This window comes from Acanthisitta chloris, unplaced genomic scaffold, assembly GCF_000695815.1.
Source record: "Acanthisitta chloris isolate BGI_N310 unplaced genomic scaffold, ASM69581v1 scaffold42967, whole genome shotgun sequence".
In the NCBI taxonomy this organism is placed as follows: Eukaryota; Metazoa; Chordata; class Aves; order Passeriformes; family Acanthisittidae; genus Acanthisitta; species Acanthisitta chloris.
Window position 1 is genome coordinate 10,584 of NW_008681746.1, and position 17,719 is coordinate 28,302.

The 17,719-nt window shown below is 40.1% G+C and overlaps 1 protein-coding gene across 1 annotated transcript in view; it reads right to left on the bottom strand.

Moving 5' to 3' along the window:
- Positions 1-1,373: 1,373 nt before the first annotated feature.
- The window catches only part of CLINT1 (clathrin interactor 1), a 23,621-nt gene continuing 7,275 nt past the window's right edge, over positions 1,374-17,719 (bottom strand). The window contains exons 5-11 of the mRNA XM_009078197.1: positions 17,350-17,524; positions 11,875-12,118; positions 11,290-11,371; positions 6,989-7,066; positions 4,018-4,313; positions 3,145-3,349; positions 1,374-2,447 (exon numbers count right to left, since the gene is read on the bottom strand). Coding sequence (XP_009076445.1) covers positions 2,086-2,447; positions 3,145-3,349; positions 4,018-4,313; positions 6,989-7,066; positions 11,290-11,371; positions 11,875-12,118; positions 17,350-17,524 — 1,442 coding nt within the window. The 3' untranslated portion in view covers positions 1,374-2,085. The remainder of the gene's footprint in view (positions 2,448-3,144; positions 3,350-4,017; positions 4,314-6,988; positions 7,067-11,289; positions 11,372-11,874; positions 12,119-17,349; positions 17,525-17,719) is intronic.

The following is a 17,719-nucleotide window of genomic DNA, read 5'->3' on the forward strand; positions in this document are numbered from 1 at the left end:
CTCATCCTACTCACCCAAAAACCTCCCAAAGAGGATGGAGCAGCACTGCACCCTCCAGCATAGCAGGACAAAACACTGCCTACAGGTTTAGTTTTCCTTGCCCTCATCCACCACCCCTGGAACTTGCTTTCTTCCCACCACAATTTTGCATAGACTGAACCAGTCTGAGTCTTCCCATCTGTTTCAACTAGAGGGTTTGAAGATGATTATTCCAAGTAAGTGTAAAGGTTTCAGAACAGGAACCGGAGCGATCTCTCCTACTCAGCCGTTGCCTTGATTACTTTGATGTAACAACACTTGAAAGCTCCTATTCTTTGAAACTAATTTAAACACATTGAATTGTTGAAAGATTAAAAACCGCAGTCAGCTAATTACACTCACTCTCATCTCTTATTCAGCAAATGAATCACTTTTCATTACCACTTAGCTGAAGTACATGAATTTCTGCCTAATTAGAAATGTTGTAGATGGAGCATTAGCAAGGCTGGAGCGGGTCAGGATATCTTGCCTGCTTCATTTTTAATTCCTAACAGTAGAGCCAGATAGGAAAAGCTTCAGATAAGAAGTCATTAAACAATTTTAAATTATTTATAAAAATTACTTTGCCCAAATTATAATTATTTTTTTCTCCCCCTCCCCCAAATGCTCTCATAAACGTCCAACAGAATGAAAGGAAAAGCAGCCCCACGTTGATTTTAATGAACGTTTTAATGTTATGTATAACAGAACATTATGAATACAATGGAAACAAAGGTTTTATCGATTGAATAATAAAAAAAGAAATCCAACATAAGAAAAGGGAGGCAATAAATTTCATACCTATAGCATAGTGCTTAGTCTTAACGATATTCCCAACCTGTGAAGAGAACAATATGTCTTTGTGTTCCAGATTCTAAAAATCTCGATTCATGTGAACTTAAAAGCAGAATTACAGAAGGAAAAAACAAACAAACAAAAGAAAAAAAACCTCCAAAACCTTTTAATTAATTCATTCTTTCGCTTCCAGTAAATCAGTAAAATCTTTGATTGCTACAGGTTTCCTTTATAATATATATATTTTTTTCTTACTCCTCTATTGGATTCCACAGCTGCTAATGCCATATTTACACAAAAGAATCACCAAGTGTTGTATAAAAGCCAAGATCCAATGGTGCTGGATTCGGCAGAGATACACATTTACATCACTCAGGTGTGATTCCTGGGCTGCTGATGCCCTAAACCAGTGGCTCCATAGGGATACTGGTGCTACAAAGGATACCAAGTGCCACTGGAAAAGAACTCCAAGAAAGTGCATTTTCTGGAGCTTTGTGAAAGGAAACCATCCAGCAGTGTTGGATAAAGCTTCTCCCAGACTTACACAGGGTATCAGTTAGAACATTAGAAGGATGTTAAGACCCCTCAAAAAAAATCTGTTGATCACCAAATTGCTGAGGATTTTTACAATAAAAATTTGGGAAGTACAGCAGTGTGGCTGGAACATTAGCAAAAGTATATATACATTCCAGGTCCCTTTGAATGAGCCATAATCACATATGTAAGCCATTTTTGGACAAAAATATATATTCTTATAAAAAACTGATCCTAGTACTTGAGTGACTTCACAATTGTGGACTCAGTGGTAGTAAAAGGAATGATCCAATTATGACAAAGCGATCAGGGAGAGGGAAAAGAAAGTCAAAGCTCTTCAAGAAAAAAAGAAAAGTATAAAATTAGATTCAAACATTTTTTACCCAATCCCCCAATCCAGTCTTCCATCAAGTCTCAAAGTTAAAATTGGTTCTTCTACGTAGGAAAGGTTTTTTTTGATGGTCTTAATACAAATTAGTTTGCAAAATCATCCAACACATTCCTTAGAATAATCTTTCACCTCTCCAGAATTTGAACACTAGTTATTTCAACACTTAGAAAATAGCTTTTGGTTCTTTATGTAGAGAATTTAACTGATAAGGAAAAAGAAAAAAAAAGGAAGTATTGATCAGTGTTTTCCATCCCTTCCTCAGCTATAGTTGTGCAGCTAAAAATCCTTCATTCCGTCTGCCCAGTTATTCTTTTTGAATTTCATTTTATTTATTTATTTTACAATCTTTATTTGCTAAAATTGGCAAAATTTGCAAAGGCATCTTGCTTGGGTTGTACAGTTCCAGGAGTCAGAGAGGTCATAGCCATATTGGGTACCCCCATTCCTATTGTGCCCGTCAAACCCATTCCTGGAGCTGGCACTCCCATGTTCATGTTCATTCCCATCATTCCCTGGTTCATCATCGGTGTGGGTCCCATGGTGGTCATTCCCATCGTACCTGACATCACATTGGGCATTCCCATCCCCACAGGCATGGGCCCTCCCATCAATGTGCTTGTCTGGGGTCGGACAGGCATCATGTTAGGCTGAGGACTGAGGTTCACGGCTGCAAAGTTTTGGGTCATCACATTCATCGGTTGTTGCATATCTGCAGAGAGGAGAAAATACACAAAAAAATCATTAATCAGGACCTAATGACACTGGAGGTGCTCATGTATTTAAGAAGCTGATGTGGTAAGTGCTGCAAATATAGCCAAAGACACAGCAATTCCCTGATCTGGACATCAGGAAGAATTTCTTCATGGAGAAGGTTGTTAAGCATTGGAATGGGCTGCCCAGGGAGGTGGTGGAGTCACCATCCTTGGAAGTGTTCAAGAAATGAATGGATGTGGTGATGGGTCAAAGACTGGACTCACTGGAAAAGACTTTTGTCAAAGGTTGGACTCAATGATCTCGGAGTCTTTTCCACCCTTAGTGATTCTATGATTCTATCTTGTTTCCCCTATTTTCTGAGTGAACAGTCAGAAAACTCTTCTAAATTGTTTTAAATATCATTTATAACAACACGTGATACTCTGCATATTCTAGAAAAGTTCTAAATACTAAGAAGCCTCAAATCAAGACAAAGGAATGGTGGAAGCTCTACAGTAGAACCTGCACAGACACATCCTCCTGGCATGGCAGTTCAGAACACACCAGTTGTGTCACAACATTGCAGTAGTTTAAAGGAATAAACGTGGCTAAACATAGGAAAACAGATGGGCAGAACACTTGGATCTCAGGGACAGCCTACTGAACATAGACAGAGCTCAGCATGCACATCAAACACTGCAATAATCACTTACTCTGTTGCTGCATCATGGTGTTCAGTGATGGCTGTTGGGGTTTGGAAGGTTGCATCCCAGGTACTAAATTGTCCAAACTGATATTTACACTTGGATCTGACCAAGTTGAAGGTAGAGTTTTGCTTGCATTTTTCTGGACCATCTCTGTCCTTGCATTATAAAGACAGTTAGGCTTCGGCATCATAGTGTTCACACTTTGCAGAGGCTAAAAAAGAGAAGTTTGGTGGGATTCACTTGAAACAATTGATCAGTAAAAATCAGGACTAAACAAGTGTTGATTTTTCCACAGAAGGCAATTAAAAAAAAAAAAAAAAAAAAAAAAAAGAGAGATTTTTAGCCATGAACTTCAGCTCTTCCAAAGCAGTGCTGCTCCACAATGAGAGGGATGAGAGGAGTACTTGCAAGCAAGGATCAAGCTCCCACATTAACACATGCAGCAACAGTGACCATCATGTTTGAACTCAAACATGCTGATTTTTAACTCCTAACATCAAGCTAACCTACTACAGTTTCCTTCCCCACTGAAGCAGCCACTTCTGTGCTTTGGAGAACAGACCAGTCCCCACCTCCATCTACTTCAGACTGATTCTCTACAGAGTGGTACAGGTCTCCAATCTCCAACAAAGCAGCAACACTGCCCAGAGCAATGAAGATAATCTCTGAGAAGACTGGCTCATAAAAGGAATTTTTTGTTTAGGAGGCTATTCAAATATTTTTGGACAGAACTTTCTCACAGCAGGCTGATCACACCTGAGTGACCAGGTCTGATGTATTCCAAGAAGGGAATGGATTAATTTTCAATGCTGTGATTAAGGGGAAAGCAAAAGATGAATCGAGGAAGGTCAGTAGCAAATAGTACCAACAGCAGCATACCTGGGACCTGGACATGGGTAAGCTGATGCCCACAGAACTGGAACTCATCATGGAGAAATTCATGCTTTGTGAAGCAGTCATGGTGGTCTGAGAGGGGCCCATCAAATCAAAAAGATCTGTAGAATTTGAAGCAGTTGGAGGCTGGCCAGAAGCTGGCTGGGAGCTGCCAAAGAGCTCCAGAGCTGGCTGCTGTGCCGTGCTGCCCAAGAGCTCTCCAGGTGAAGCACTGGGACAAGGAGAAGCTTGGTTGAAGGCACTCCAGTCACCAAAGTCTCCATTTCCACTTGTTGCTGTACCTGAAGGCAAGGCAACAGTAAGGGAGGAAGGAAAAGAGAAGACTTAGAGAGAAAGGCACTGAGCAACTGCCATACTCCATGAACTGAAACAAATGAGAGCTGATCTGTGTCCGTCCAGATTAACATCTGCAGGTAGAACCTCCATCTGGACATCATTCCCTCTCATGAATATTCCAACAATTTTAACAAGGTAGGGAAGGAAATATGAACACCCATACACAAGAAGTAGAAGGATGTTTGGTAACATGTCACCTGTGGATGCAAGACAAGCAGGGACAGGTTTTTCTCTAGTTGAAGTGGGACCAAAAGATAACTTAGGGGTAGGCTGGAGGCTACAGTCATAACACCTAGAACTTTGATAATACTTATTAACTTTCCCCCCTGCATTCTGATCCTTGCCGAAAGAGCAGCTGTCAGGAATGAACCACTCCATAAAACAAATTCCATCATGATAAAACAAAGACAACTACGTCAAAATTTGGTTGTAGACAATGAGTAGCTTTTTGTACAAAACCAGGCTGAGGGGAACAAAACCCAGAACTTTGAATGCAGCTTGCCAGGGAATGTTTATTTGAGGTGATAAGGAATAACTTCTTCCCATCCCATGAAGTGCTCAAGTAAAACACATGACGTTTTCTGAATTGGATTCCTGAACTAAGTGCCTTGGCTTGAAGCAGAGACTCAATCTTGGGTCCAGCATTTTCCTCAGCAGCAGCTTTGTTGAACTCTCAGTTTGTCACTTAAACAGTGTTTCCTTTGGCATACCAGTGTTTTGCAGACAGGTATTTAACCCAGAACACAGAGCTTGCTCTGTCTCACTGTGAAGAGCACAACAGTATAATCTGTTTGTAGACACCTGCAAGGGCACCTATTCCAGCATCACAGATGTCCAGAGACACAAACCAGTGAACTGAGAGCATGTCATAACCTTTGAGTCAAACAGGAGGAGATGTTGCCTCCCTTAAAAACACATGTTTCTCTAGCAACAAGAAAAGTGTTGCTTCACAGGAGTGATGGGGGAAGAAAAGCTTAAAAACGACAGCTCCAGGAGATGCTGAATATAAAGCAACTCCATTTAAACAGCTCCTCTGCTACACAGTCAATTGTGTTCCAAGTTTGGGCCACTGGACAGATCAGCTCTTTGCTTATCTTTCTGATACACTTTTGGTACTTCAGCTACATCACAAGCAACATCTCTGCCATTGGAAATGAACTTTGAGTACTAAGCAACACCAAAATCATTTCTCAAATCTCTTCAGCTGAGCAAATGAAGACTCCAACACACAGATCTGGGGTAGATGAATCTAGTGCCAGTTTCCATTTCCTGCCCTATCCAAGTGCTAGTTCCACAATGGCCACACATACCCATTTTCCACAGCAGTATTCCACCCACTCACAGATAATTGCAGCAGTCTATCACACTCCATGTAAATATTTATCAACATACACCTTCAACCTTTAGTCATCTCCATCTTTACCAACACATTAGAATTTAAAGAACACTAGGAGACTAAATTTGTTCACAAAATCCAAGGATTGCCAGCAACTTTCAGTGTACCAAGTGGACTAATATTCATTAGCTTAGGGCCTTACTGGCACATTTGCTTTGATCTTCCTCACAAAGAGGGGCTATATTAGAATGTTTCAATTAGTATCACATATTAAAAATTAAAACCTACTTTAAATATTCTTGATAGATAAGTAAATGCTGAGTGTGCTCCTTCTGTGCTCAGACCTCTGCACTGAGCACCAATAATGGAAGTGGGGGTAAAAGGGAGAAGGTTTTACCCCTTCAGTAGGACTTCAAAGATGATTAATCAAGAAGGAAAAGATTTCTAGAGGGGCTTACGCTGTTCAGGAATGATTAATCATTTCACAGGACTCCTTGTCCCTTGCATAATGGTGATTGGAATAGATTAATCATGTTAATGCAGATAAAGGATTGTATCAATTTAGACTGTATTAACACAGGAGTTATTTGCATAGTAGGCAGCTTTGTGTTTGCAAAACAACTTGGTTTTGGCTAAGAGAGCCGGTAAAAAAATTACAGCAGTTCTTTCCTCCCAAGCAAATTAAAGGTGTATTAACTAATCCATGCCCAGCACAGCAGAATGAAGGGAGAGATACAAATATGCTGATAAAAGCTGGCTTGCAGGTAGGTTTGCTGATCAACCTCTTGGCTAGTCTTTTCTCATTTTGTACTTAATCCTGCACCCTGAAAACACCAGTCACAAGGAACACTCCTGCCCAAATTCTCTGCACAACAGATAGCCAGCCAGCCAGCCCTCTCCACTCCATGTCTGCTTGCAGCCTTCTTCTGTCTGGGTAGCACTGTAGGCTCCCAAAAACATTCCACCATAGGAAAGTTGATTGCTTTAGGAGGCTTCCCAGGATGTATTTTTTTTCCTCCAGCCTAATTTGACGGGAAACCTTTTTTTGGATGGTGGTCATGTCCCATAATAGCTTCTATGTCTGCCTGCAAGTGACTGCACATGCACTGCCAGCCATGTGGACACTGGAGACATGTGCTGTGCCAGACAGAGGGTGTCTGCCCTACTCCTACAGCACTTGTGCTCCAGTTACACACACAAGGGAGGTGACTTTCAATAAAGCCACATGGCATCTCTTCCCCTCTTTCCCCTCAAACAGCATTTCAATCCTTCAGTGAATCCTACCTTGTGATGATGGGAAACTTGCTGAAGCAGCAGGTGAACTAAAATCAGCAAATCCTCCAAATGGGTCAGCTGATCCACCTAGAAACAGAAAGAGGCCAAAAGCTGTTACAGGACTGTGCAAAGACCCATTGCAACAACTGCATGTGGGATTTATGAAGAGAAGCTGTTCTGTACTTGACACGATGAATTTATTGATTCTGCTCCCTAAGTCACTCTGTTTTCCTGTTCATCCCCATCCTATATTTATACAAGCCTGAGCAACAATAAACTGGATTATTTCCAACTGCCTTGTGGATCCTGCAGTTTTGTTTTCCTAAGGAAGAACTAACACACACAAGTTTTTATCAGCTCTAAAAATAAATTTAGAGATGCTGAAAATGTGAAGTTTTTAACTAGGGAGGGATGCTGTTAGTTTGGAAAAATTACAGTTTTGGAAGCATAATACAGAAAAGCCAAACATTCTTATGTATAAAAGTTAATTTATTATGCTTCCTATGAAAAATTACATGTCACCTTATATTTAGTTTTTGTGTTACTTAAAGCATGAATGATTCTGCAACGATCTTGGATTGGGATTTCAAGGACAGAGCTTGCATTTGTGTTCATTTTTTTATAAGTTTGCTTCCTTTTACAGCAGGAACATTAAGTTTTCCGACATTTGGATACAGCATATAAATTATTAACTTCTGAATACAGCACAGGAACATTATTTTTTTCCACTAAAAAGATACAGCCAAGGTACAAAACAGAGGGAAGATTTAACAACCATATTGGAAAGCTGCTTTTTAAAAGAAGCTGAAAAAAGTCTTTAAAGACCAAAATCACCCAGTTGCTGTTGTTGGTACTGCTTCTAAGCAGGGATTCCACTGACCTGAGAAAGCCAAGAAGTTGACCTTATTTGTTTGTCCTCACAGATTTCACCTCCAAGCAGTCCCACCCTTAGAAGAAGCTGCAGCAGTTCAATTATTTTGCTTTTAGTGTTCTGCGTACATTATATAGGTTACATCACAGCTGCTTAGCCTGCAGTGCTTAGGAACTAGCCAGGTGGGACTGGAACATCTGTGCTGCACTCAAACACCACCAGGGACAGCTTCCAACATCTGGTGCCATTTCAGAATTGTCTTATCGCTGCAAGACATTCTGCCCCATCTGCTGCTCTCAACTGGGTTAATTAAACTAGAACCATCTCCTCTTTAATAAATGGCCAGCAGTAATAAAAGGAACCAATTCACTTCCCAATACATGTGTACTTGTATTTCTTTTTAATGCTATTTTACTGTAGACATTGCCAGGAAGGCGACTGTTCTTCCAAGGGGAAATGTTCTTCTTGCTGAGCTTGTAGGATAGGATATAAAACATGAGGAGAGAATGCAAGGATGGTCTCTTTGAATTTTTATAGATACAGCACTACTGAAATCCTTTTCCCACCTTTTCAACACACAAAGTTAAGGAATTTCAACACAAATTCTGAAGTGATCTACTAAGTGTCTTACCTGTGTTTATATACAAGTTTTATTCTGACTGAAACAGAGGGCAGAAATGATAAAGGGGCAGTGAAATAAGCTACAAAACTGCTCTGATGCTATTTACCCTGTCTACTGCAATGAATATTTTTGAATAAATTTTTTCACCACCTATGTGCTAACAGAGTTGAGAATCTGTTAATGGTTTGAGAGTTTGTGTGTCGAATGAGCAACACAGATGACAAACTCCTAACCACATGCTCAAAGCCAGAAAACCAATGCTCTCAGGCTGCACCCATTATCTTTGGGCTGCCTGACAAGGTATCTAGGGATTAATTTAATTTTTAAAACAGAACTAGGGTCAAACCCAAACCAACCCCTTCATTTCAGTCAAGCCAACTTTTCCTCCATCTCTCTTGCCTGTTTACAAATGAAACTGAGTTCCAGAGAGAGGTGACAGAGATTAAGCTGGGTGCAGTAGCTCTAAAGAAAGGTATCACAAGCTAAGGCTGAAGACACTCAGCTCCAGGAACACTAAAACGTTATTTCCAGCAGGTCTAACCAGAGATTCTAAATCATCTCCTTTATGGCAACCAACCACCCCCTCGTGTGCAAACTGTGTTGCTTCAGTAATGTGCAACACTGAGCTCAACCAACCTTTTCCACATCTCTGCACCTGAAAATACACAGATAAGCAAATCCTGAGTTCCCTGAATTCACATGACTTCCCTGCCAGTTCCTTCACAGGACACATCAAAGGCTGCATTTGACCCTTTCCCTCTGTCTTGCCTGACACTGGCAATGTTCTCACACCCTGTGCTGCAAGGAACAGTGGTCATAACAAGTGACCTGCACGTGAAGGACAGTGCTAATCTTCTCAACATGAACTAGCCTCAAAAGATTCCCATGCGAGATCTGTCACTACAAATGAACCCTTTCCATCTGCCTGCTCAGGTCAGCAGAGGTTATTTAGCAGGACCAGCTGGTAATCTGCCTTTTCTCAGCACCATTTCTAAATGCTGCTTTGGAAACAGAAGAAAAAAGGTGAGAAAAAAAAACAGAAAAAAGGCTTACTACAGCACAGAGTCAAACTGTTGAAAGATTTAAATACACTGTAATATGGAAGCTGCCATAGTTCTGTCTGAAACATGGCAAGGTTCACTTTGAAGTGGAAACTTCTATTCTCAACGTGATTTTATTTTTATAAAAAACCTCCATACACATATGTATATAAATGAAACAAAAAAGGCTCCAATCTCTTTTGCTGTAAGAGCTGGATAGGAGAAGTTTCAGTATTGATTTGAGGCAGTGGTTCTGATCCAGGGTCTTCAAATCCCATGGAACTGTGGTAACTCCAGTGTACAACACACACCTTTGTACATGAAGTTAATAAAGTAGGAAATGGCACAAAATAAGTAATTCTTCAAATGTGGGGGCATTTGTGCATAAAAACAGACATGAATTTTATTTCTTAACCATTAGGAATTAACACATTCCAGAACAGACATGAAAACTTTACCTACTTTCCCAAAAATAAAAGTGAACAAAGTTTTAAAGACCTACCAGAAATAAGAAAAGATTGAGACAGAGCTCTGATGCTAAATTACCAGGACAACTTCCCTCCCCTCCAGTCAAGTTCTGATGCATTTTATAGTCTATTAAATACTTACTGAAGCAGCATTTTGGTAGAGCAGGGATGAAAAGAATGTGTCTTACAGAGTGATCCTGATCCTGGCTTTGCTCATACATTACCATACAAATCCCCAGTGTGACACACTACAAGGGTTCCCCCTACAATATGCCCAGAAGTGGTGTAACTTCAGCCAGAAGTAAGAGCAGCCTTTGCATACGCCTGAATGCAGCCACATGGCCACACACGTGGCCTCCAGCCACTGTGCACTGCCATTTTTTGGTACAGCCTCTGAGATTTTATCTTGTTTTTAAAGCAAAGACTGAGCTGAGAATCTGCTGTCACCAAGATACACAAACACACTTCTATAGACAGTATGATCCCATATATCATGAGACAACTCCTTATTTGTAATGGAGAGAAGGTTTCTGTCTCTGAAAAGGCACATCCTCATCTTTTATTTGCTACTCAAAGTCATCTGCTCACAGTTAACTCCCCCCCAGCTGTGCCATTAGATCCCAAGTGCACAGAAATCCTTTTTCTATTCCATGCTACAGCCAAACACATTGATACTAAGTTGGAAGCATCATAACAAGTCTTCAAGTCTTAGGTTTTGAAAAGTAAACCACCAAATCCCTGAACTCCCCTACCAATCCTGTATGCGATGCATTGAAATTTAACACACTCCTAAAAAGAAACTGCATTTTGATAGCACAAGGACAAGTCCATATGAAGGTTATTGGACTTTGCTGCACATTTAGAATGAAGGGATGTGTTTTAAAATGAATAATTCTACTTTTAGGTATAAAGTTTTTTGATATTAGGGTTTGCATCAACCAAATGCCAAGACACAAATAAGATGAACAAGTCTGCCATATACTTTAGATGAAAGCTTCCATGGAAATCATCCATCTGCAGCTGTCCAAGGCTTTGCACCATGAGAAGTGCCTGAATGTGAGTGGATTGCACTTGCTTTTAGAGTTAATTATAAATAACTGCATTACATACAGTTTCTGACAGGCTGATCTGGCAGTTAATCTTTGTGCTGCTAACATTTATTAGACCCATGCACTAGCACACAGAGGACCTGGCTACAAAAGGTTCTAGGCAGTTCTCATTGATCTAATAATCTGTATAGCAACAAACAAGTTTATCCTCACAACTGGATCCAAATAGGCATTACTGAAAGAAACTCCAAATCTGCCTACCTGTGGAAGCTGGCTGGCTAGCTCCATCAAACAACAGGTCAACCAGGTCATTAGAAGACTTGCTGCCAGCAGGTACAGCGGCCTGAAGGAGAAAACACAAGAGATCCCATCTCAGAGTGCCATCATTCACCTTAAATTACACTGAGAAGTTACCTGGGGTTTTGGAGGGTTTTGTTGTTTGCTTTCAAGAGATGACAGGTTTGTCTCTGAAGCCAACAATCACTGGAACATGGTTAAATGTAAAACCAAATACTGCAAAGCTAGTGGCTCAGTTTTTATGATAACGGAAAGTTCGGTAACTTCAGTTAGTATGCAAGCTCAGAGAATCCTTCACACTTCAGAGCAAGTGAAGTGTCCTGAAGAAAGTAAAACATGCTAATGGCTACTTAAAACCTACAGCTTAATCACACAATTATAGTTAAACTGTTCCACAGACTTTGAAAACTCGAACTAAAGATTTTTGATAAAAATAACTCCCTGGAAAGCTGTGCAACAAGAATTCTACCCTAAACTAGAAATTGTCTCAGAGGTTAGAAGGAAACAGTTTCCAAAATCATATTTTATCGTGCCCTCCTGGTGTCTCACCTTTGTTGTAGGCTGTGCAGGATGAGCAGCAGCATTCTGCTCTGGACTTGCTTTATCTCCTGTATAATGTGCTGCTGCTCCCAAGTCAATGGTTTTTGAAGGATTTGCTGAGCGTTTCTGCCTGATGGTAGTAATTTCTGTAGCTTGTGCAATATGAATGTGTTTCGTTGTCACAGTCTCCTCTTCATCTTTAAATTCAGCTTTGGGGGATTTACCTCTTCTTGATTTTTCCTCATCACTGTCACTAGAAAAACAAAAGTGATAGCACAGCATTCGTGATGGACTTCTCAGTTCCCTGAGTGGACATTTAGCTTAAGCCACAAGAGTTTTGGTTGCTGTAGTTTCTTGTAGCAACAATTCATAAGAAAAATGCTGCTTCTTTCTACATTGGAGAAGGGAAATGTTTTACCCTTACATAACACATCACATAGCATTGCACCTGTTGTACAGAAGTGATGAAGAAAAGCAGGTTATTTTGTTAAATATGAACTGCAAGTCCACAGCAGAGGATAATAGGAAATCAGTGTTTAAATCCAGTACATTGAATTACCTTCTGACAGGAACTCCCCCACACATTATGTAACACTTCAGCAACAAAACATTAAAAGTTGGCAGGTCTGCTCAGTACTTACACCAAGAGACAGAAAGCAATGAACCCAACTTCAGGTTTCAACAACTCCATTTGTATTTCAGCTCATTTCCTTTGCCAGAGAAACAGCCTTTTTTACTCTTCAAAATGTTTGTGGAAAAAATAATGTTTACAGAATTATGCAATGCAATGATACTATTCATTTTCTACCAGAGCACACAGTTATTCTTAAAACACAGAAGAACAAAAATGTCACCCTTTTAGGCAAAAACTTTTAGATGTCACTGCATACTATTTGCTTAATCTGTTACATTTTCTACTTTTATATTTTAAGCCTTTCACAAACAAACCAATTTGTGGTTGGTGGCTCCCACCAACACTCATGTTGCTGTTGCCAATAAGATTTGTACATAACAGTAAGAATTGCTGTAAAGAAAGTTAAATACATTGAAACGTATTTTGAAATAGTAATTCCCTTAGCAACAGAGTTAAAAGTGGAAAGGGTTTGTATTTTAATAATGCATTAGAATACTAAAACTGCAAAATTTAAGGAAGGCTGTCCCTTTGTCAGGGGGAATGTGACAGTAACTGCAATATCCTCTGGAGGGGAGTCTTTGTTCTCTGCTAACAATGGGCTTTTTTGGAACACACTGCATGTGTCATTTCCTCTGTGCACGTTACCTACTCACCACTGGGGATGGCTCAATTTACTAGCATCACTGAACAGAAATGTTCACTCCCTTGAGCAGTTTTTGGGTTTTAAAAAGGTAAATATGGAATCATAGAATTTAAGGGTTGGAATGGACCTTACAGAGCATCCAGTCCCAACCCCCTGCCCTGGGCAGGGTCACCTCCTCACTAGATCAGGTTGCTCAAGGCTCATCCAGCCTGGCCTTGAACACTGCCAGGGTTGGAGCAGCTACCACATACCTGGGCAACCTGTGCCAGTGTCTCACCACCCTCACAGTAAAATACTTTTTCCTAATATCACAGCTGCTGGGCAACAGCAACTCCTGGTATTGGCCTGAGCCAGATAAACACACACGAGTGAGCTCAAATGACACCACCTAAACTGATTCTTCCAAGGCACTTCAACCCTGCAGCCCTTCTGCCCCAGTTCTGGAGTTCTGCAGGTACCCACCTGTGTGCACAAACACACCAGGGGACCACTAACCACACTTCCATTTGTGATGACAGCATTTTAACAGGAGCCCCCAGAGCAGACAGATCTGCATGGGATACACAGTACATCCATCCTGAAGGCCTCTAAGGAGTGTGCATGATGATGCCTTTTAGATGTGTGTTGAAAGCATCCAAGATCAGGACAACACAAGGCTCAGTGTTTTAAAACCTGCTGCAATGCATTTCTTGCCCTCACTACAGACTCCACATACACATTCTTGTGTTGAGAAATAATTGACAGGCAAAGTCTGATCACCACTTAGAGCCATGGTCCAGTAACCACAGTAGGGCTGGACTCAATGATCTTTGAGGTCTTTTCCAACCCAGTTGATTCTATGATTCTATTGACACAGAACTGCTATAGATCAACCTCACTAATGCAAGAAAGAAAAAAAAAGAAAGTGAGTCTTTGGTGATCTACAGCAAAATAAATGTCTAAAAGCTTTTGAGAAAAGAAATTAAACATATATGCCAGAAAGGAGAATAAATATTACAAGACTCAATTTTCTATGACAACCTGTACTGCTTCCAAACTCCCTCAGGAGATCCACTTTTTATTTTTCTTTAATGGTCACATTAACAAAAAGAAAAGATTACAGATTAATGCTCACTTTAAGTGTGTTTACTGTGCTCGGAATAGTCAAATTGCAGTGCTTCATCTGAGAATTGCAGAATGAACTTAAAAATAAAAATTAGAGCTAACAGTGTACCAAATAATTAAAAACACTGCTGCAAAGAAAGTACAGAGAAAGTACAAGAAACTTAAGTATGGACACATGATCTTTTTCTTTGCCCCATTTTTTTGTGGTATGAGATTTTTTTGAACATTCTTTAAGACTACAGAAAACTTACTGAGAGTTTCAGACTACTTGAATTATACCCACTGTAAAAGTAATCCCTTGCATGGCAACTGCCTTTAATCCTGGCTGTTAACCTCCTTTACCTGGTGCACTACAAGTTTTGCTTCCTTTCTATTCTGTTACCTGCATCAACCTTTCTGACTACTGGAGAAACAAGGATTGACAGCTTTAAGAATTCTTAGGAAAAAAAGTGTATCGTTTCAGAAGAACTTGTGTGTATCTACAGGTAATTTAGGAACCAATTTTAGGGCACAGTGCTGGACTCAGGGCAGCAACTAATTTATTCACCTAAGAACTAACAAGCACTGTGAAAGAAAAACAGAGGCTTTCTTACCCCATGGGGTACTGTTTGTGGTCTTCACTACTTTCAAGGGGACATATTACTGGAAGAAAGAATCCATTTCCCCCACAACACTAACAGCACTTTTCTTCTACAGAAAGAAAAAAAAAAAAAAGCAGATTTGGCTTCTCCAGAGTTCACTGTGTAAAGAAGCTTCACTGAAATATATTGTACCCACAACAATCTGTATTGCAGTTCTTAGCTCTTGTTCAAGTTCTTAGCTACTTAAAGCATATTTTTTTTCCATCTATGCAAACTAGTGGCTTTGCAAGTAAAGTCAGAGACCCACAAGTTTGGCTAAGTTCTTCTGGTGTGTAAGACCATGTCATCCAAATGCCATTAACTGCAGTGAAGATGCCTAAGTCACACTTATTCTTTGTGCTCCAAGGCCTTTATTGGCTTTACATACTCAAGTAATAATGTTTTATAAAGTGATTAAGATAGAAACAATAGAACATAACAGCACATTTGCCAGCTGAGTGAGTATCACCATTTAGCTACTTTTCCAAGTGAAATGGCAACTTAATTGTTATTATATAGCAGCAGGATCCAAATAAGGGAGAACATTTTTGGAGGCTTTTTTTTTTCTTTAGGAAAAAATTGCTGAAGTGTGAAAACACAGCAAAGCATGGATTTCATGAGGCATTTACAGGAGAATGTTATGTTATTGTGAGCTGAAGTTATATGATAATTAAGATTTCATGTTTCCTTCAGTTTCAATATTTCAATACAGTACTTGGCTAATACAGCACACACTAAAGGGTATATTTACAGTACCTAACTACAAATACAGTCTGTAATCTTGAGTTCAATCTTCTTAGATCCCTTGATGGCTTCTGTAGAAAGAAACTCCTTTATTTGGACACTGTGATAAAACACCTTCCATGGCATCTAATCCCCATGCCAAGAGAAGCCAAAAGGAAATTCCAGCCTGGGAGTTGAAGCAACATTAGAGAAGCTATACTGCTCCAACCTGGATTCCTTCTTACTGCAGGATAACCTGCAGCCACCAAACTGGTTTTGCTCTCCAAAAATCTTCCTTGTTTCAAGCCCTGAGTTTATCGCTTTGATAAATTTCAAGACAAAATCCCACATGACATATACCAAAAAAATGAACTCAAACAGAAGAGTTACAAGGGCAAAACAAAAATGAAACATGTACTACCAGCCAGAGAAAAAGACAGTGCAACTTGGGGTAGAGAAGTCATCAAAAATAAGCTGCATTTGATAAAGATGAGACTGCAGAAAGGACTGTCAAAACCACTGAAAAGTACAAGACTTGATACCAGCACAAGTGAGAGATCAGGAGCCATGCAGAAATAAAGCAAAGGAAATAAGATAAATAATGTTGACTGTACATCCTCTCTGTGAAACGTGGCTGGTGAGCTCTGCAGACAGCGTGGGACAAGTTGCTTTTGAAAGGTAAGTACAGCAAAGCACCCAGCAATGTACCATTGTTACATTTGAAATTGTTTACTTTCCTTCTGATCCTTTCTCTTTGTAGTCTATTGATAGTAAGTTCTAAGAGGGAACCCTGATGTGTGCAAAGAATACCAGTCCTATGATTTATTAATGCCCCAGCAAGAAGACCACACCATTTTTTTTCCCCAGCAATGCTACTGTTATCAGTATTTGTTATTTCTGTGCAAAATTGTTTTAGTTTTGGAATTTATACACATGTGCACGTGTGTTTTTATATTCATATACCTCTGTGTGTGTGACTGTATATGAAGATATTCATGTAAAAAAATTAATCAAATCTCAGTGCAAATTTGAATTTTAAGTTGTTTCCCAAAAGGGAATTATTTCAATATACTTGAGCACTTTCTCTACAGCAATTTCAGATTCTGTTAAGTACCAACTTGATCTCCAGATAATAAATTCAATGCACCTGTTGAAGTGTGATGTATGTAAAGCTCTTTCTGCAGGCAAAGCAGGGCAGGTTTTCTTCCTTACTGAAAAGTATTTTATGAGCAGATGTAAAATATAAAAATTTTCTTGGAAAGGTTCAACTGAAATCAAGTTTTTTTTCCTTTTTAAGTCATCACCTGCAGGCTGTTCCTCCTGAGATCAGCTCAGGGAACCAGCACTGTGGCAAAGTAGGTCTCAGCAACTTTAATCTCCCTCCTCTTTGGCACTTCAGCATTCAGAGCCAGTGTAGCAATAAGTGGCTGCTTACACTACACTGGCACAAGGAACACCACCAAATTGCTGAGACAGGGAAAAGCCTAGGAAATTTCAGCCAAATTCCCTGCTTTGCCAGCAGCTAGCTAAGCTGGGGTAGTAATGGAAGGCAGCCAAGAGCAGCTAACTCCTGCCAGAGCTGCACTATTCCCTAAGGCCAGCAAGCCCTGCATAAGCAGTGCAGGAAGCAGGTACTGAACCCAAACATGCTTCCACACAGACAAAAAGAATGGCAGAGTACTGCAACCAGATCCAGCAATGTCAAACAGCTTTACAACAGCAATTTCCCAGATAAATCCATGTTCAAATAGCTCTAGTACCTGCACCTTTCTGGAGAGTCTTCTCTATCTTTCCTTCGGAACTTGCTGATGGTATCATCGATGGTGCTGCCAATTTTGTCACTCAGCTCACCTAACTTATCACTGAATGGGAAAGCTGGTTTCTTATCCCATTCTTCATCCCATTTGGACTTGGGCTCAGGATCATATCTTTCACCTGTGTAACAGAAAGACAAGAAACATTAAGATAAGAGAAAGATAAAATGCTTGGGGTCTTTTTGGAATCCCTCTCACCCCTTCCTGCCCTACACACATAAAGCCTTACAAGTTTTTAAAGCAAACTTAAAGCTCCCACAGTGCTGAATCCACACTCTCACAGCGAGGCACAGCATGGAATGCCAATCATTAAGTG